This window comes from Anas acuta, chromosome 2, assembly GCF_963932015.1.
Source record: "Anas acuta chromosome 2, bAnaAcu1.1, whole genome shotgun sequence".
Lineage (NCBI taxonomy): Eukaryota > Metazoa > Chordata > Aves > Anseriformes > Anatidae > Anas > Anas acuta.
In genome coordinates, this window is record NC_088980.1 from 143,569,926 (window position 1) to 143,592,105 (window position 22,180).

Sequence of the window (22,180 nt, forward strand, 5' to 3'; positions counted from 1 at the left end):
TATAAACAAAGCCTTCTTTTTTTTTTTCTCTTCCAACAGCTCAGAAATGCTTTGCCATTCCCCAAGCCTGAAGCAGAAGTCCATTTCCATTCTCTTCTTCCAAATCTCTTTTGAATGTTTTTCCCTTTCCATGGAGCCAACAGCAACAGCGTTTTATAGATGTTCAGTGTGCTATACACCTTTCTGCCATGCAGAAACAAAAAGGAACACGCGTATACATTTACAGAAGCCCTTACTGCAGAAGAAAAGTATTCTGCAAGAAAAATACTGACTGCATTTCTGAGTATTTAATACATTTTTAATTAAAGGACTGCTGAAGTATTTAAAAACACCTGATCTGTTATGTTGCTCATGTCACAATACATTAACTCTATTCCTACCTAACATAAGTGATCATTTGTTAATTTGGAAGGCTTTGAATTGATTTACAGACAAAATACAATTAACATTAGTAAGTAAATTTAATGAAAGCTTCAGTTATTTAGCTGTGCCTACAATTCTTTAAACATTTTAGTGCTTCTTGACAATACCAGGAAAGATGATCATGTTTTATTGTGGTATGATCGTTACCTTTCACGAGAGTGCAAGATACTTCATTCCCTTAACAGTTTCCTGTCATTTTCAAGAATTGGGGAAGGGCTTTTATCTGAGCCAAAGATCTGCAAGACTTTACTAGGAAAGCAAATCAAGAAATAGCCTACAAGAAAAAGTCTACCTGAGTCAAAAGACCAAAATTTGGCAGCATGTTTCCTACTAACGGCTTACACGAAAGTGTGCTCGTAAAAGTAACTAATATCCAGTAAATAACCTACCCAGGCTTACAAGAAACAAATCTGTTAAACAACTGGTTTCCATAGCTAAACACACACATGGCAGAAAGGCTTCGAATACAGCACAAGTCTGTGCCTCTTGTGTAGCTGACATAAGACAGTAAAAGGGGACGGGCGTGTGTATTCATACTTGGCTTTGACACGAAGATGAAAGCAAACAGAGGATGATTTTTATTTGCTCAATTTATTTATGTACATAGCGTTAAGCATTGTGTCATGTTTAAGCACTCAGAGAAGCAGAGGCATTGCATGAGTCAGTGCGGGTCCCGCAGTCGGTCACGGACCTCCCCAGGTTTACCTGGGATCTGCCACCCACAGCACGCACTAAGCACAGGCGAGAGGATCTAGGGCCACCAGAGCCAGCCCAGCACCTTCCGTGGACACGTGTGGAAAGAGATTTGCTTAAGCCTTGCAAGCAAATCAGACTATAATAACCACGTGAATTTCTGAAGGAAGGAGACAGGAAATAAACAAGCTGGCTGCATGTACACACTGCATGTGTATAAGCTGAAAATGCTGGGACTGCAGCACTGCTTTGAATGCAAGAAATGACATTCAAACTCATTTAAAAATTAGCCTCAAAACTAAACTTGCTCTGAAAGAAAAAACACGGATTAGTGAAACAGTTGCATGTATTTAATGAACTTGAGTTTTACATTCAAGTTACTAAACACGATAAAGGAAAACTACATACAGCTTTAACTTCTGTGTAAACAGGCAACAGAAAAACAATACAGGATCTTTTTTTTTTTTTAGTAAGGGGGGTGATTTTACCATATTTCCCCCACACATGCTAAAATAATCCTCCCCAAATGACCCATTATTTTCTCATGTACTGTATCTCAAAGTCATTAGGACATTATACTCTATTTACCATGTTCACATCAACTGCATTCCTCTGTGTCAAAAGGGAAAACCCTGCAACATATACAACTGAGTGAAACGCCAAATAAAAAGTGAAGCATTATTTCTTTGTATTATTCAGAGATACTTGAAATATAGCTTGAGAAACTTTCACACTACGCAGAGTTTTCCATTTCAGGACACCAAATATTTTCAGTGAAATCGAGCTACATTCCCATCACTTGCTGTACAAAGGCAGAGGAGCACACGGGGGTGGGAGGGTATGGAAAAGATTACCACACAAGTTGATCACATTACAGATGTTAAAAGGCATAGATTTGAAAAGTTTAAAAGTAATTTAAGATCTTTCAAACTCAGGATAAATAGAATAGAATAGCAAGATCATAGGGACAGAGCTGCAAGTCGTTTGATACCCGTTTCATCCCATTTTGGTACAGCTAACTCTTGTTTCTGGTGAGGGTTTGGCTAACTCTGCCCTACCCACCTCCTTCAGCGCACTGTCATGTTGCACCGTCCTTACAGCGTTCCTCCTTGCAACTCCTCTACCCCTCCCTTAACAAAAATTAAACCCACTGCTTTTTGTTGTTGCTATCTTGGACATGCAGCAGCTTTTTTTTTTTTCCTTTTGTAGAAACCTTTTCCTTACTGGAGCCAACCAAGCATCCTTTCGCTGTCTGCTGCAAAGATCCCAAAGACCCAAGAGAACCAAACCAAATCCCAGTTGAGAATTATCATTATCCTTAGCATGAAACATCAGCTATCATCCTCTTAGCTTTTTTTTTTTTAGTAACAGTGCTGAGTACCTGATCAACAATGCTACTTTTCTTGCTCAGTTTGAGTCTGAATAATATTCTTAGGTATCCATTCCCAAATGTACAGATGCTATCAAACAAGGTGGTTCTCAGAGCTCTGCCAGTCAGCAAAGCCTCAGAAAGTTACAGCCACCTAGGTGTTTAGGGTATAGTGAAGGTTTTATTTCATCTCCCTAAAACTGCATCAAAAAACATTATCAGAAAGAATAAAGACAGGTATTTCCCATATTCAAGTTGGGAAAATGGATCGTTTTTATGAATTTGTTACCAAATGGACTTAAGCATCCTTTCCTTTATGTTAGACTTAGCTAAATAAGTGAAGGGAAAGCAAAGAAAAAGCAACAAGGAGCATGCCAACATCACACGGAGTGCAGAAATAGAACCTGAAGCTGGACCAGGACCCTCAGTGTGTTGAGGAGCTGCACAACCACTCGAGACGAAGCTCTGCGGCTACTCTTGTTCACCCCAGCCCCTAAGGGACCGGGCACAGAGTGCCAACACAAGCACACCGCTACGGCCGGCCCCACTAAGCCCTCCACCCAAATGGCAGCACGGAAATCCTGCCTGCTCACAGCCCCCTTGAGCTCTCAGAGCGTATTAGGATGCTCTTCATGGCCTGATGCAGGGGACGCCCAGCTGAAAGCTATCTGCTGCTCCTCCTTCCAATCCCATGTTTTGTCCTACAAGTGGCTTTGTTCTGAGGTGGGCACGCTGAAAGAGCATCTTTCCACACCCATTTCTGGTCTGAGTAGTGCCTTGCTTTTTCTAATCCTTCCTATTGTGTGAGATTAAAATAGAAAACACAGCAGCGACAAGGAACACTGACAATATAAATGGATAACTCCAAATAAAGTTGCAATCAAAGCATCAAGTAGCCCATAAAACCCAGGTGGCTCCAGCTTATCGCCCACCATATTACTAATTTCAATCGGTCCATTTATTAAACTTCCAGGTGTAAACAGAAGGTTTGCTGCCAATTCCTTCATTTCTGGCTCTGCTTATGTATCTGGTATATTTTGATAAGGAGGTCTCAGAAACAAACTTATTTTAAAGTCATACTTTTTGCCACAGTTGGCAAAATTACAGAAGCCAATGTGGCTTTGTATTATTCACTATCTACATAAAGCTAAGCTAATTGCAAAAGACGTACCAAATGACTCATGCTTGCCATAGCTTTGACGGGCCACTGTGCTTGTCCTGGGAAGTCCCCAAAAAATAATGGCAACTTTGAGACTTCACTTACAAGTTTCATTTTAAACTTTTAAGATTTTAACAGGAAGAATATAACCTCTGACAGCAAGCACACAAAAGAAATAGGACAATCTGAAATTTTTAGCTTTGTGCTTTATGCATCCAAATACATCGATTAATTTCTCACTTGGAACATCACTGTAAGTGGCTTGGAAGGTTCAAACAGCACAGACTGGAGCACTGAGTAACACGAGCCCATTTGCAAATGTCATTTTGAAAAGCGAAACCAAAAGCTCGAATTTCTACATTTGAGGATGGAGGGACTTTTTGCTTTTAATTCTGCATAATTGTATCAAAGTAAAATTTCACAAAGAACTCCCTCATCCCTCACCCTGCAATTCATTATTTCAAGTAGTGTCTTGCCTTCCTCCCCCCCTTCCATGCACATTTTAATTTCTGACCCACTATTTCAAATCCTTTTCAAACAAGACAGCGAGTAAAATTTTTGTGTGGAAAATGGGTTTAGAAGTCTAACTTTTTTTTTGTTTTTTAATGCTGTGCCATTTAGCCTTCTAAACCCCCCCATTTACCTGTCAGTACTACTGAAATTTCTGTTTCCGAATTAGCCAGTTACCGACAGGCCAGTATTCCACCAGGAGACCTGGCCACCTCCACTCCCGTGTCATTTCTGAATGGTTTGAGCACGTATGTGTTTGTACAACGTTCAGGACACCCGGAGCCAGCAGTTGCCTCCAGGCACGAGCACAGTCAGGCATTAATCACGCTGTGCTTCCCAGCTTGAGCTCCACGGCTTTCAGGACAGGAGCTGTAACCTTCTTCCAGTTTACATCTGCACACATCTCCTCACTCCTCTTACCTTTAGCACTTGGTGCTTATTGAAAAGGATCTTTATATGCCCAACCCTAGTTTCTGTAAGCTGATCAACCACTAACCCATTCTTCACGGTCTCCTTCAATGCAGTTTTCCACCAGCAGCATACCACCTCATGATTGTTTTTAACACTGTACTCTTTTAACAGCAATAAGCCTATGAAAAAAATAACACAAAGATGATAAAATTTGAGGGAGGCATTTCATTCGTACTTTACTTCCAAATTCCTCTTCCTATTTCTGAGGAGAATTGTTGTATTTGGTTTAGTTCCCCTATTCCTGAACACTTGGTGCTGTAATCTTGTCTTTCTTGCACATGATGGAAGCTATGTAACTAGATAGCAAGACATCAAGTCCAGAAAATCATTCCCATCACGATGACAGAAGAAATAAAAAAAAGCCTTGCCCTTGTAAGCTTTAGTTACTCCTCACAGGACTGAAGAATATGTTTTTCCAACCAGATGAACCTCTTGGCTCAGAGGACGGGGACCTTCAGAATTTTATGAGCATAAGAGACCTCCATTTTTAAGAGCACTCGTTGTTTCACTGCACGAGGAAGGCTTTCCAGCCTCTGTGTGTACCAGGAGTGGCACCCAGTGTCCAAACTGCATTCTTACAACAGCGTCTTCAATTTCCTTTTCAAGCCGTCTTCCCTCGCTCCTTTCTCCCCGACTGCAGCCGCAGAAAATCAGCAGCTCTGTGAAACGCACAGCTTAAGCAGAAAGCACGCTTTAACTAAAGCGGTTTACACGAAGCTTTTACCAAACTGTTTTTAATCAGCAGTGCATGGATGAATCAAATTTTAAACTATTTCATACAGAGAGTAACTATCAAGTCTGGTAAAATTATTTAATTAAGCTACGTAGCTACGGATTTCGACTCGGAATAAAATCAACATTTGCCTACACCATGGTCTTTCAAGTATACTCAGCAAGTGGCTGAACAGTCACAAGCTGATTTATTTCCAATCACTGTTACTACTTTAATAGCCCAAACCCATTTTATTAAACATGTCTTGTTAAAGCAGAACTAAAAATCACCTAAGGAACTATTAAAAAAAGTACTTTCATGTTTTGCAGCTATGTGGGATTTTAAAAGATGACCTGTTGTGCTTGGCTAAGCCACCTGATTAAAGATGTGTGACAAATCTAGCAAATGAAGTCCTTTTGTTTCCTCCCAAAATCAGAGGGATAAGACTTAAAAAGAGATTCAACACCTGAAGCAAGCTATAAAGAAAGCTTCCCCCAGCTTGCTATAAAAGCCCTGATTTCTGCTTTTGTTCCTTCACTATCAAAAACAGTTGAGAGTTACAGAAACTGGATTAAGATAAAACACTCAATAATTAGAAAGATTACCCTAAAGCATCAGGTATTAATTTATCAGTAAGTGAGTCCACAGTACAGAGCAATATGAACCACTAAAAACCAAGATTTTTGCACACACAAAAAAAAAAAAATGGTGGGAAGATGTATTTCCATTTACATGGGGAAGTCAAATTGCAAGGACCTCTCAGGAATTTTGCCAGTCTTTCAGCTGGTCCTTTTTTCCTCTTTCACTGATGTTAAAACCTAAAACACAGAAGCCTGCCATAACCTCTCCCCCCCAACAACTCAGCCTCGCGTTGCCCATCTCGCTATTCGTCTTGTGCGTGCAAGCTGGAGGAATATTACCCGCACCTCTTGAGGAGTCAAATGCCTTGCAGCCGAATGCAATTCTGGCTTCATGCAAATGTAAGATTAGATCTCAGTTACAGCACAAAGATCTCCAAACAAGCTTTCCCTTCTAAATCAAAGGCACCGAACTGGCACAATATAACAGGTTATCAAGAACCCTAAATTCCCGAAGTTCAGTGTCTGTTCTGTCTCCCTACCTTACCCCTCTAATTTCTCTCCTGCATAAATGCAAGCTGTAAAAGCTCCAAGATGTATCCAGAGTTATTTGCTTATAAACACACACACTGAATGAAGAGAGAATTCAAATCTTCATTTCCACATTAAGATTTACTTTGTTTCAGTAAGACTTCCACTTGCAAACACACACAGTAAGTATCTCTCTGTTAGGTGCCTAATATGGCCAGGGAAACCATTTTGATTATTCTGCGCCCGTTTATGCATTGTCCTCCAAAACAATAAGATAGAACAGCGAGAAACTAGCAATTAAGAGAGTCTGAATGCACATCGGGAATCACTAAAATCCACACCAGCCAAGTCAGGAACAATATGACTGATGAATAGGCCATATTATATTAGGATTGTTAGCAAGTGTTAAAAAAATTATCCTTAGCAGATGTCCCTTATGACCTAAATATATCGCACAAAGAACATGCCTTTTTTTCCCCTAAAAAAAAGTTTTAAGAAATGTTTCCATTTCTATTATTGAATAAAGCTCCACAATGCTGCATGTCAGCTATAAATATCTGCACTGAGGATATCATACTAGACCTACAAAAATGCACGAGCATTTTACTGAAGAGTAAACAATCTATTTTAATGTGGATTTTTCTACTGCATGAATTTATGCTGAACTCAGGCATGTAATCCAATAAAAGAAATCAAACTGTGTATTCAGCAAACAGCGAAACAAAAGACAAGCTGTGTACTATAGAAACTTCTCAACCAACACACCACAAACCAAAACAAAGCAAATGTCTTTAGGTTTGATGGGCAGGAACAACCTTATCTCCAATAAGGGTAATTTTGTACGCACAGCTGATGAGAAGTTATATACATTTACCATTAACTATTATATCTGCAGCTATGCACCCCCAGGTCATTCTTAGTACAGTTTTAAAATAAATTTTTACTTCCCTAATTTTGTCATTATAAAGATTCTGCACATTGACTCAGACTACAGCACTAAGTAAGATTTGCTAAGTTTGAGCTCTTCCCGTTTCCTCCACATATTTTTGATTGCACCACTGGGTTTAATAGAATTTATTAATCACAAATAATGATAAAATATAGATCTATGCTCTGAGGATTTTTCTCCTTTCTATCAAAGGCTGATATTTCTCCAGAAAATCATTTAAGTTCAGTAATCTTTGAACTGATTTCTTATCCCTTCAAGTCCAGCACGTCAGCAGGTTTCCCATTAGGAAGACAGATTTCAACCAAGTCTATTGCTCAAGGATTCAATTCAAGATTTGGTACTGAACCTTGGGCCAGTAACACATCTTAGTCTATTAAGAAATACAAACACTATACACAGAAATGGCATAATGTGGATTTAATGGAGTTTATACGTTGACAACTTATGATTTTTTTCCAGAAAAGAATAACACTATTTAATTTTTCTAGATTATGCAGTCGTGGAAAATCCATAAAACATTATTAAGCGAGAAACAAGAACTGATGCCATTTCCTGCTCACTAAAACATCCTTGCTGATCTTTAAAAAAAGATTACGATGACTCTGTTGCAATGCAAGATAAAAAGTGTATTCCTCAGGGAAAAAAAAGTAATAGAATAATGAAGTTCATATAAAAAGCTACCATTCTGACAGCCCCCAAACTGGAGGGATTCACGTTGTTTCTGTTCGCCCTGAGTGCTGTTCCCAGCCTCACTGCTCAGCAACCTCTCAGCACCCGTGGGGTTCAAAGCACAGACACCCACCACCACACACCAGCCTGAGAGCAGGAGAGGGAAGCATCACTGAGTGCACTCCTACCTGCCTGCAGGGACCGCTGCCAGTTTAAGCTGTTGCAAGACGCAACTGTCAGCTCAAAAAAAAAGTTTCATGCAGAAGTTACATGCAATTTCTGCAAGAAATCCACTGTTCAATGCGTTTTTCCATTTTTTTTTTGAATTATGCAAATTATGTCCCCAACAACGCTCTTGTTTTCAGGAAAAAGCATCTATTTTAGGTAGTAAATTCAGAACATCAGCACTTGTGTCTGGCCACAAAACAGAATACATCTGATAAGGAAGATACCTAAAAAAAGACCTTTTGTTTTATATTTACTGCTAAGAATTATTTCAACCCATTTTCATTTATTTTTATTTTTTTTACCCGAGATTTCTTGCTTCGAATGGTTGCTCAAAAGAACTACCTGCGTTTCCTTTATTTTGACTCTTGGAATAAGATCTTGGCACGTGGGGTTTGTGCCGTTTGCTGTGCTTTTCTTCAGCTCCCTCAAGTTTATTACAGCATTCTTTGGGGAAGGAAATGGCTAAATACTTGCATTAGCAGAAAAGGAAAGGGGAGGGGGGAATGGAAAGAGGCAAGAAGGTGTTAAAAGATCATTCTCTTCCTTTTGGTCCAGACGCACTGGGAGAAGTGTTACCAAAAGAACAAATGAGCTGAGTGTCAAAATAACTAGCCAAAGGCACATGGCAACACAGGGACCATGAAAATTCAGTCTCTTAAGAAAGGACCTGCTGGAGACCATGCACAAAGTAGAGATAGAGCAATCCAGGCAGTCTAAATGAATGGAAATTTCCACTCCTGAAGCACCTTGTCTAAGACCAAAGATTCATAATCAAAGATGAAGCAGAAAGTTTTACCACAATGGACACCGCTGTCTTCACAGGGTCTGGGTTTCCTTCTGGATGAAGTTCTGTTTCTGTTTCCACCAAACACACAGGTAGCCTAAAACTGCTGCTTTCTTAACTTTTCGGCACCCAGGAAGGCACCTACCTCTGTTTGATACATGACTACAAGCCTGTCTACCAGGATTTCTGTATGTTCTAGCAACTGCCTGAAAAAAAATCTCCTAAAAAACAAATGGCTATATCCAGACTTTTTTCATGGTACAGCGAAATTAAAATGTTTGGTAAGAAAAAAAAAGCAAGTTTCACCCTTGCCATATGTTCGGAGTAATATTGTTTCATAAATGGATCTGTAGTAAAGCAGCTACAAGAATTAGCCGGGACTCTGCTTGCAGTAGGAACTAACACAGTAGATATTCTTTACCACAATATTTCAACAAATTAATGATAAAATATAAACATGAGGTCATTTGTATCTGGGTGATCTGAAGCGTGGAAGAATATATGATGCTTTTACATTAAGTTTGCATATACCCAAAACTGAACAAATAATACACTAAATGAATTTGTAGAAATCAAAATAACCTTCAGACTCTATACTCATCAAAAATGAGTTGAAAATACCTTCTGAGTAGTCAGGGAAAATAACCTGTACATTTTTTCTCCCCTAACAAACACGGAGCATAAGGCTGAATATTTTCAAATGACTAACATGAAATTCATAAACTAAACTAATACCTGAAATTAAAAAAATATATATATGTAGATTTTTAATATTTTTATTTGCTTATCCTCTTCTGTACAATTTGATTTCTTTAGTTAGAGTTGAGCCTATTGCATTAGCAAGAAAAATCAAATTCAGAATCTGTCATTTGCAGTATTTTACCTAAATTGAAGAGAATAAGAAAGAGAAATTGGGCTTTCATATTGCTGACTACATCAAAATTGCTGCATTTCTGCAAGTGTTGAAGCTATATGAAATATTCATCTAGCAAACCAAACAATTGTATATCGTGATTATAAATAAAGAACACAGTTAAGAGCACACAAAGCACGAAGAAAAATCTTTTGACTTTAAGTTCAAAACTTGCACCTCGAGAAATACTTGAACGCAAAATTTAGGTGGATACAAATCTTCCAGCTCATTTTAGTGCTGCTAAAAGACAGCTGCCTGCAGCAAGCTCCTAACAAATTACTCGCTTAAAAGAGATGCTTCTCTAACCTCCTTTTTCAGACTACCAAATGAGCATTTGAAAGCTTAATTTTCAGTAAATTTCAGCGTAACTACAAGCAGCTAGAGGTTTTTTTTTTTAGGGGCGGTAATAATATCCACCGCGTATGTGGCTTGCAGAAATCAAACCGACTGAAGCTGACAGGACGTCGGCAGCCGTAAGGTTTGCGTGTTTAAACTCACTCAAGGAAAAGTGTCACGCAGTTTGTGTAAGATCAGATAAAGGATAGCACGGCGCGTCTGTGCTTACAGGCAAAATTGCACTGCCTCCTTTCGCAGGGAAGTCTTAATGGGAGCGGACTGAAAATATAATTTTAACATCTGTGGCTTTAAAGAGCGAAATGATTTCTGTGTTTTGATACAACGCTAGATGTTGAACAGAAGGATTTATGTGCTGCTGAAGCATTAAAAATCAATTTTCAGCCCCAGAAGGGCGACAAACACAGCGTTTCGGGGAGCAAGCCCCAGAACGGCCCCGTCTCAGGGGACGCAGCCCCAGCAGCAGGGAAGCCCCCCGGGGCCCCCCGCTCTCCTCAGCGGGCACCTCCGCACGGGAAAAGGAAAGGAGGGGAAGGGAAAGAAGAGAAAGGAGGGGAAAGGAAAGGGAGAGAAAGGAGGGGAAGGGAGGAGAAGGGCAGGGACGGGCAGGGGCGGCCGCCCCGCCGCAGCCCCTCCGGCCGCGGCCCCGACACGAGGCGGGCTCGCAGCGCCCCCTGGCGGCGGCTCCCCTCATGCCGGCAGCGCGCAACCTCACCGGCCCCTCGCCCGCCCAGCGGCCAAAATCGCCTCAGCTCCTCACCGAGCCCCACACCAAGCCCACACACCGCTTCGTGGCTCTGTACATCCAAATAATAAAGAAAAAAAATTCTAACTTGCGGTTCAATATCCTTTTTACATAGAGAACAAACTGAACGTTCATAAATGCATGAGCAAACCTGATGTGCCTTTGCCAGCACTTTAACTGAAAATTCAGTATTTCCGTGGTGTAGCTTTCTTCACAAAATACTATTGGTACTTACAGAAAAACACGGTTGAAGAATCGAGGTAAACAAACAAACAGAGCCAGAACAAAGGTTGTGATTTTCATTTTAGGAGCTTTGGGTTCATCTGTCCTGACCTTAGTAAAATAACATTTAAATTTCATATATTCAGTCATGGATTTGTTTTTTATAATCGTTCTCTTTTCTTATAAGAAGAGGAAAAATATGAATGACCCTTTCTATTTTGGCCAACTGTTATACCTACATGCAGAAATTTTATCTAAATTATACCTGCCTATTCAGAACAGCCACGGCATGTTCACATTTGGTCCTGCCAACAAGGACAGACACGAGACAAAAAGTCTTGTGTCTTGGCTATGATTTAATGACATTAGGATTTTTACAGCATTAGTAACAAAAGAAATCTTCCTTCACGTCATCCATCAGGTCCCTATAGGTATATATGTACTGTTTGGGAAGATTCTGGCTTGACAATACAGAGGCTTCAAGCAGCTTAGGGGTTCATACCACCTCTCCAATTGTACACACAAGGCTGTTTGTGGAGCTACACTATTAATTGAGTAAAAAATACAGCCTCAGAAGATGGTAGCTTTTTTGTTAAGACAGTTTTTAAAAACCTGGGCCAGTCCACTGAGCACCACCACATCTGCACGCTTTGACAGTACTCTGGGAAGTGTAAGACCTCTCACAGCTTTCATCTTGAAGTCCCTACGGTGTCAAACCACAGGCTTAACTTCAAGAAATGCAACATCAAGTCCTCCAACAAGACAGGAAGGAACTTAATACAGAGAACACTTAGGTCAGCCTCACTACAGTAGGCAACAATTCAGAAGCACCCATTCAGTCCATCTTTTTATCTTAAATTACCACTTCTAAAGCCATGTTTCTTTTAGCTATGTAAAGTCCTCTACTTCCACAAGGATCATGTTATTGCAGGTCACTGTGCTGGCAACACTGGAGATAAGGCTCAGTAGTATGAACTGCTGATACCATTGTCTGATTAAAAACCCTGAAAAAAACTCAGTATGGAGGATACACATTTCTCTACATGTAACTGCATTCACTCGAGGCTAAATAAAAGCCATAAAAAGGAAATAGTGCAACATTTCCACAAAACACTCTCTGTATTATCTTTAGTTGTTACAGAGTGATAATGCAAGTAAATACAACCTACAGCACAGACTAGATAAATACAAGTACTAGAATCTTTACATACTTCTACTCTGAAAACTGACAAACAAAATTAGCCTTCTCAGGTAAGGATGTAATCATGAGAGTGGAAAGGCATCACCTTTCAATCTATGGCATTTCAATAGGATTCTGATGAAAACATTGTACAGTTATAAAATGAGAAAAATTTATAACCTTCTAGAACTTTTCATTTATAATTATACAATTGTCTCAAAGTTGCTATTGGCACAATTACTATAGCACTTTAAAAGCTAAGATAAATTAAGGTACTAAAATGTATCAGGTTGAAAAAAAAAATGTTTCAAACAACCTTATCAAAATAATGTCTCAAAATTTATAGTGAATTACAAGTTGTATACTACATCATTTTCCTGTCCAATGCTATTCATTGAGTACCTTTTCTTCCTGTTTAAAGAAAATTTATACTCCTTGCATGAAAAGCAAGAGTTAATAACATTGATTGAACATAACATGCCCCTTAAAGACACAATTTGTAGTCCAGAATAGTATGTATTTTCTTCCTAAGAAATAAATCTCTCATGCATTACACCTTTTGTGTAAACCTTAACTGAAAGAAAAGCAGAACTTCACTCAGACAAAAGCTTTCAAGTGCCCTAAAGTGAAAGGGGTTCTCAGGAAACTAAAGAATCACAAAGACATGCTTGGGTACTGCATCATTTCACTGAAGTGCTTTCACCAAAATTAGAGCAGAAATCTGATGTTCTCTAAACAGCTGAATCAGGGAGGGGGGAAATCTCACAAACATATGTATCTTTTCAAACTTAAGGGATCTCTGCTTTGAGAAATCATTTCAATACCTGTGAGCATTTAAGCACATTAGGAATCAGGAAAAAGCTATTTGAAAGTAAATTGCGGAACAAGAGTCTAGACTACAGCCCCAAAATATGAAAAACTTTGTGCTGAAGCATATTTTGCTGAAGACTCAACAACATAGAACAGTTCTGCAATTTTCCTCCATTAGCTCACACATCAACTGAACTTCACGTACAGCTTTCTAACACAGGTTGTTGGGCTGAAATTCTCCCCAGAAAATACTATGCTACAGCAGGCCATTGTACGTGTTTAAGACTTCCCTGACAGAAAAATCTAGCAAAAAATATTATACTTCATAAAAAACAATCTCAGGAAGATGACACTACAAGAGAAACTTTCTACAATGAGAAATACATGTGGATTCGTAAGTGTTAGACAGCCTTCCAAATTTATAACAATAAATGAATCCTAAAAAAAAAAAAAAAACCCTCTCCTGCTTTCTGCAGTTTCCAGAATCAGTCCAAACTGCTCTGCAAAATCATACACAAAAAGAAAAAGTGGTTGTTTTGTTGTTGGTTTTTTTTTTTAACTCCAAAATTTCATTTTTGAAGGAATTTTGTTGAGGCTAATAGCCAAAACTTAGTAACAGCTCAGGTATTAGCCATAAAAGACAAAATGGCACCATTTTTGAAAAGCATATTTGAAGAAATACATGTAGATTACTAACTGTTAGTAACAGCTATCTTCTTCCAACTGATTCTTAAATATTATATATTTAAGTACCTATTTCAAGTTTAAGTTAAGGGCATTTTCTTAGCACCCTCATAAATGTGCTTCATATTAGGTTTCCTCAGTTTAAAAAACAAATCATTAGCTTTAATGTCTCTTGCCAAATACTCAACAATTTGTTTGCTCAAGTATCACCCTCTCGTGTGCAAGGTTCATACTCCTAACAATGATCACCTCAAGACCAAAAGGTAAACGAGTATTTTTCAGGTGACACATTCCTAGAGCTCCTGCAGAATGATACAGAAGAAAAACTTTAGTGCATTAACTCAGTTCTCACCGTAGCAGATTAGGAGTTTGCCAACACATACCTGCACCCTCAATGCTCTTCCTGCAGGAGGTCAGCTGGGGTAAAGTGTCCCTTCGACCTGTGCTACAGTCCCCAGATTAATACAAGATCAAGTATGGCTGAAGACTGCCAAGAAATGTGTTTCTCAGGCCCAGAAACATACACTCAACAGGATTGTTTCTATTCCAATATCTTAGATAAAGGAAAAGAGAAAATTCAAAAGATACACTACACAAGAAGGAAGGACAATATTCAGACTAAAGAGAATAAGAAGTTGAGCACCTTCCTGGGTGACGGGGCACTTAAGTGCAAGAATTTTTCTTCTTTCCCTTGGTATCTCTGGCCCTAAATTTGTGCAGACACAAAGCCTGTCGTGGCACTGATTTAACTTACAAGTCTTGAGGGGAGGGAGTTGCTTGTTTGGCTTGGGTTTGAACATCCTGAATTTCAAGGTTCTGGCAGATAAGAGATTTTCCTGCTAGGAAATTTGCACCTAAAAAAACTCTTTTGATCTGGCAGAATGCTTGAATAAGAAAACATAGCTTCAGGGAAAACAAACAAGGCATATTTACAAAACATTGCTGTTTTTCCAGGTTGGCAAGACAGAAGACAACTCTATATTGAGGCTAAAAAGGAACCAAATGCTCAACTGGTTACCTCAAGAGCCATTTTCTTTTGGTTTTCATCTTCCCCAGCCTCTACTACATGGGTCAAAGTGCTGAAGAGGCCCTAAGTAAAGGGAATGCAGAATGAACAAGAGTGAAGTGTGAATAGTTAGGTCTGTTTAAGTATTTTACCAAGAAGGCAAAGAACTTCTCTGTACTCTTACAGGGCTCAACACAGGCAAGCCCCATTTGTGGCTGCAAATTCCCTACCGATATCAGACCCATGTATCAGCATTACTGTGATAGCTGCATTTCCTATGCTGGCTCCAGTCTGCTTTTCTTCCCTGTGCCTGTAAAACAGGAACAGAAGTCTGCCAAGCTAAGGCATCCCGGTGAGGGAAGCTCCAAAAGCACTGGCTTTTGCACCTTACTTTATGCCAGGATCATTGCTTACTTACACGATCATAGAATCACTTAGGTTGGAAAAGACCTCCAAGATCATCAAGTCCTACTTGTTGAGAAGAGAAAGACTGGTAATGAGTCACTTTTTTTTTTTTTCCAAGCAGGAATAGCTGAACCTTGCATGCAAGATCACAGGCATACAGTTTCTGTATGGCAATCATCTTGTGGTGAGATTAATCCATCTCAGAAACTAATTATTTCACTCCTTGCTCATCTATCAGCTACACAGAAACAATTCAGCCTTTTTTTTTCTTCAGGAAGAAAAACTGAAGCAGTCTGCAATTAAAAATTTAGCTTACTATAGCTCTTCAAAGGCTTAGAGAAGAGAGAAACAATCTTTTAGGCTTTCATAAAATGTAATTCTGATTCTCACACCATATTACTCTAGAACAATTAATATTCCCTTGTTTTGTTATTCTTGAAGTTGTGAATTGTGCAATCTCACAACAAAAGCAATAATCAACTAACAAACACTACCAAGCTGTAAGTTTTAAAATATCTGTTTTAAAGGTACAGTCTAAGATTCTTTTGAAATAAGATATTAATTTAATAATACCTAATCTTATTACAAGCAAGAAAAAGCAGTTTATACTTAAAAATTAAGTAATCTTGCTCAAACTGAATTACCAAAATTAGATAGAATCAAGCTTCCAACCACAACTACTTTTGATTATATTGCCTCTTTAGTTACTCTTGAAGTCAAACTGTCTAAGCTCTAACAAAGAAGCATTTCTACATAGTATCATTAGATAAGCACACACAAAGATTATAATTGTAAGCCTCTGAAGTTTACTTTATAAATTTTATATCATTCTCTGTCAAGTTGACTATACTGACTGACTTTGACAATAAGGAAATATTGCTGGGCCAGCAGGGAAACGCTGAGCCAGATATAAACAACTGATGCTACTTCTGGGTCACTTAGAAAAGCAAAAAAAAAAATTACACATTTTAAACAGTGCTTCTTAAACTTACCAAGCCCTGCCCTCCAGGCTTTCAGTGAGTACTTAATACATACAAATAAATCCACAGGCAGGAAACCTACATTCATAGGTGCATGTTTGTGTGCATTCACACAAGCACACAGGTATTTCCATAGAAATATGTGAAGTCTGTACAAATTCTGTACTAGAAACTAATGCAATTTCCTGTGTGACAGTCTTACCCTAAAATTTGTGTGTGTATATATAATACGGTAGCACTATCAATTTCCTTATACTGCAGCTGGACACGTAGGATGGGATTTGAAATTTATACCTCAAGTCAGACAAAAACACTGATCATATACAAGCTTCCAGTTGCTGAGGAAAAACAATCCTTATTTTGCACACGTGATTTTTTTTACCTCAAGTTTTGCAGAACTGTAAGCATTACCTTCATCAAAGTCTGCATCATCTTCTGTATGCTGAGGAAAAGGGAAGCAATTGGTGATTTCAAGTCTGTCATCCACCACAAGACCCAGCAGCACTCCCTGGACCACTTCATTCCCCTGTCCTTCTTCTTGGTAATGTTTAATGATCTTTAACACAACCTAAAAACACAAAGACAAGAAAAATCATAATAGGTAACCATTTTTTTCCTCCTACAATTTTTAAATTCCAAACAGAAAGTCTTAAGTGTTGCATAAATTGGAGCTGCACACCAAGTAAGCTACTGGCTAAAATAGCAGCAACTTCAATACAGGTTAAAGAACAGCCATTCTAAAATTACAGGGGAATTTAAAAGACCATTAAATGAACAGTCAAAATGCAGTTCTAAACCAATTTTCTGAAACACCTTCTAAAATGAAATATTGATTTTTGGGGGGGTTGAACTTTACTTTCTTGCTGTATCCGTTAAAAGCTGCTTGCAGGGGCAATAAGCTCCCTCCTGAGGGAAACGTTGCACAAGAAACACCATCAAAACACCTTGAAAATAGTTATGCAGAAACTGGTAGGAAATTTTTACAAGGCAGAAAATGCATGTTTTCAAATTATATCTTCTTGCAATTTTACTTCAGATGCTCAAGTAATTTGTATTTGGTAAACTGTGCATTTTATAGGATATTTAATAATGAATGATAAAAGAAAATAGGAGCACAAATTACTTATATTTTTAATAATGCATTTCTCACTTCCTTCCATAAATTTGAGCTCTATGATGAATGATTCCCAGGAGATGATACTGGGAACTGGAACAGTATGAACAATCATCACTCCAAAAGAGTCATTTGCTAGAAATGCTTTACACAAGTAAAATTTTGTTTAACAAGAACTAGAATAAGATAAGATACACTAACCACAAAACACAGACTTGAAAAAATATATATATATTTGGCCCAGCACAAGTGGATTTTATTTCACTATATCCTAATCCATCCAAGCAAAATGCACCAGAAAATGTCTGATGACCACATTGTTGTTACACTACTGCTCTAACATGCACTGGTAAATGCCCTGGTATAATGGATTTCAGCTCAATCAATTTGAGAACAGATTTGGTGCAAATAGTGGTATTTACTGATGGGGGAGAGCTCATATTTACTTATCAGAAACATGTATTTATCCCTGTAATTTTTTCTATAGCTTCCGCCTAAGTTAGCTAGCATAATTATGTCACAATTTTAAAAACACCCTTAATGAACCAGAACCATGGTATAGGTTAAATGGGAGATCAAAAGTGATTACAAAAAAAAACTTTACAAATAGATTTCTTTCTTGGGGCAAAATTGGAAGTGAAATGGAATTTAATGCTGAAAAAAAGAGCAACAAACAAGAGCTAAATCATCTCAACTTACCAAATGTCTTCTATCATGGAGAAGACATAAAAAATATTCAACTTGTGTTTAGCATAGATTAGCTAAGGTTTACCATATATTTGCCACAAGCTCCATCTTCCACAGTCAAGGAATCCATAAAAAAATATAATCCATAAGTAGCCTATTAATTAATTACAACATAGCACGCTCTCAATTTGCTAAATAGCTATTTTCAGTGTCTTTATAACCCTATAAGCCTCATATTTTCCACTGATACCCTCTTCATTCGTTCTCGAGTTCTCTGTGCGCATTGACTGGCCCCATTACTATAATTCCTGTTTTCCCACTGATTCTGCTCCAGAAGCATTATATGATGTCAATTTTATCACAGCATTTCTGATAATAATTGCTCACAGAAAGCGGCAGCAAATTAAAAGCGCATGGGCTGTCACAGAGTATCAATGATTTTTCAGGAAGATAAAACCAGGCATTCAAATGCTAACCAAGTCCTCCCATACACGATAAAGCTGTTACCTAAATCAGCAGTTTTCCATCTTCAACCTGAAGACCGCAGCAGAGATACAGACCCCAGTTCAGGCTCATCCAGGCAGATACAGACCCCAAATTAGGCTCACTTACAGGGTTGTTTTCTAAAGGAGTCTTTAAGAAAGGTAGCAGAAAAGTAGCTCATGAGCTCACTTCTCTGGATTTCACACCCGTTAACAAGCTGCAGAAGTTACGGTTTATGACTGCCCTGGAAAATACATTAGCTACTGAAATCATTTATGAAACGATAAATGATCGTGAAGTCTGAGAAATGCACCCGATGACACATCATCCTTGTTTTCATTCTGTTCTTTGTTCTGGAGAGTTTCAGTTAGCACATAACACACAAGCCTTTAGTAGAGCATGCTCTTAAACTTGGATTGAAAAACCTGCCATTAAAACACTACCATATGACCGATGTGGAAACAGGCACCAAAATGTTTCAGTCCTAAGAGCAGCCCTCCAAATGCAGAGTTTGCTAATCCAGAGCTGATCACGGTACAAGCAGCAATGCCACGATCTGACTGCATAAACAAATGCTTCAGACTGAGTAAACCTCAAAGAATGCTAACTCGTACCTAGGTATTTCCCAGAAAGATGCTATGCTTATAAAGCATCAGAACAGGAACAGAACGGTTTGATTGGTCTGAAAAGAATCGCACTGATGAACTACAAATCAGTTCTTCCAAATGACACAAATATCCCAAAGAAATCTAAATGAACACCAGTATCACCAATCTCTCATCCACTGCTGATTCACTTTCCAAATACTATAATTCCCATCTACATATTCATCCAATAAGACATGCTGCCTCTTTGTACAATCTGTTTTAAATACCCTTAGACCCACCACTTAGACACACCACTGCTTTGCCACAGCCACATGAAACGAAGAGCAACCAAGCCACATCCCTGTCATTGCATCGCAGCAACAGCACGTGCAGGGCCAGCCAGGAACGGCTACGTACTTGAGTAAAAAGCTTATCAATTAATTTGACTTCCTATCAAAATACACATACTTAAAAAAATTCAGCTGATACCTCTGAACATACAAGTCATGCAACAATCACGTGTGCAACTTAGCAAATACAATTAGTGTGTAAGAAATATTTAGGCGTACAACAGCTCTTTAGAGGAGGTTATACAAATAACTACTAAATAATACTCAAAAGTCCTCCCTGCCTTATGAAGTTAGTCTTCAAAAATACCAAAGCAACTCAATCACTTGAAGCAGCCAAGTTGACAGATTTTAACAGTCATTAATCCGTAATTAACCAAAAAAACATGCTTGCAATTCAGCAGTGCTTCTAATCTTCAAAGCACTGCTCAACCATTAAAAATGAAGTCATACAACAGAAAGAAAAAAACACTCTGAAACTATTAAAATGCTTAAAGACGTATATTTTAGCTGTATGATGCCAAATTTTAACTTTGGATATAATCCGATAGCGCAGCTGTTAATTTCAGAAGTTTGTATCTTCATACAGAAATCACTATACCACGAACTGTCAACCAAAACATCTTAAACCCATGTGGGGATCCTAGGAACCTTCAGTTCAACAAATATGCTAAGAGCTTTGTGTTTCTCCAAAAAAGGGAGAACACCAAATCAAAGTGCTGAAGGTCACGGATGCAATGTGGAAACATTAAGATTTCCAGTATCTCTGTAGTGCTTTGCCTTAAAAATACACAACAAGAGACAGGACTATAGGAAATGGCCTCGAGTTGCACCAGGGGAAGGTTTAGATTGGATATTGGGAAAAATTTCTTCACGGAAAGGATTGTGAGGCACTGGAACAGGCTGCCCAGGAAAGTGGTTGAGTCACCATCCCTGAAGGTCTTCAAAAGATGCATGGATGTGGTGCTGAGGGACATGGCTTAGTGGTAGACTTGGCAGTGCTAGGTTAACAGCTGGACTTGGTGATCTTGGAGGTCTTTCCCAACCTAAATGACTCTATGAAATCAAACAAAACAGAGCTTCTGGACACATGATGAACCAAGCTGATTTACATTCTTAAATCAAGTATTTAAACCTTTTTGAGTGCTTAACAATGTTTCCCACCCAAGAAAGCTTTATCAGCACAACCGCTAGCACCAGTTGCCAGTATCCGGGAAGGGGATGGCAAGAGGGTGTGAATAACCATTTATTACTTTGCTGTTTTCAAATCAACCGTAACTGAGATGGTCATCAAGTACAGATGGTCCCACAACATGTCCATCCCCTCAATATTTAACACTAGGGAAACTGCAATCAGTATTTAGCCTGGTAAAAAAAAAAAAAAAAAAAAAAAAAAAGTCTTGCAAGGTTTTATTGCTAATAGTGTCTGAGTGACTTTGAATGCATTCTGTCACGGTCCTGCAGCCCTCCCCATGGTAATTCCTAAACCTCAAACCACAAACCTTTACATTTAAACAGCACAAAACAGGAATGGCAATCTGACTTAAACTCCTAGTCTGGAAAAAGTTACAGAGCAAAAACATCAACGTATTTTTGTAAATGGATAGGTCTGAACTAACAAAACTAACAACTCACGCAGCTGAGTTTCAACTGTCCTACACTCAAAGATGTTTGCGATGCTGCGAAGCTAAAATTTAGACACCTACCCAGCACCTGTTAAATGAATTTATAACACCTCTGGAAGAGTTAGTTGATGTGTTAAATAATGTCCAAATGGAGACATACCAATTTGTACATACCCCTAGCTTCATGGCCCTGCCTGCTTTTTCTGTACGCACCACACCAAAAGCAAATCCACAGTCTGTGTTGTGCTGAAACCAATTAGCTACTCAGAAATGAAGTTTAATTAAGCAGTTCTGAAAGTCCTCAGGTAAGCATGGAATGGCATTGTCTTTAACAAAGACCTGGAGGGTTCAAGGGGTAGAGGAAGATACGGTGAAACATTATCATTTCTGAAGAGCTCCATGAGGCTTTTCCCCAGGCTATGCGAGTGCTTATCCTACACTTACAAAATACAAGTTCTGGAAGGTGACCAAGCTGAAACTTGCCTCGAGCTGATTGTCTCCTGGCTGTAGCACTGCTTGCTAAGACAGTACCAAAGTACTGGCAGGAAAAAAAACTCTGAAGAAATTAAGGATACCACTGCAATGGCTAAGAGTAAAAAGACAGACATGCGTGTGTGTATAGAATATATATATTTTATATATATGTGTGTGTGTCTAATACACTTACTACTCTCCTGGATGGTTAAGGTGACAGATCTTCACGTGCATACACCAAAAACTCTGAATCTGTGCAGTCCACACAAACTTCTCCTAGAAGGTGTGGACAGACCACATCAAAAGCACGACTCAACAGGTTGATGTCCTAACCTTTTAGTTGGTGTACATGAATCCTCACGAGACTGCTGCTACAAAGTACTGCCATCAGGTGAACTGAAGGTGAGGTGGAACTACATTTTCCACATAATAACATTGAAAATTTTGTTTATTTGTATTGATAATCAAACCTTGAATTCACTTATGTA

At 38.7% G+C, this 22,180-nt stretch overlaps 1 protein-coding gene across 1 annotated transcript in view; it reads right to left on the bottom strand.

Annotated features, from left to right (window-relative positions):
* The window catches only part of EIF3H (eukaryotic translation initiation factor 3 subunit H), an 83,093-nt gene that overhangs the window by 45,723 nt on the left and 15,190 nt on the right, over positions 1–22,180 (bottom strand). Inside the window, exon 2 of the mRNA XM_068672537.1 lies at positions 16,787–16,943. Coding sequence (XP_068528638.1) covers positions 16,787–16,943 — 157 coding nt within the window. The remainder of the gene's footprint in view (positions 1–16,786; positions 16,944–22,180) is intronic.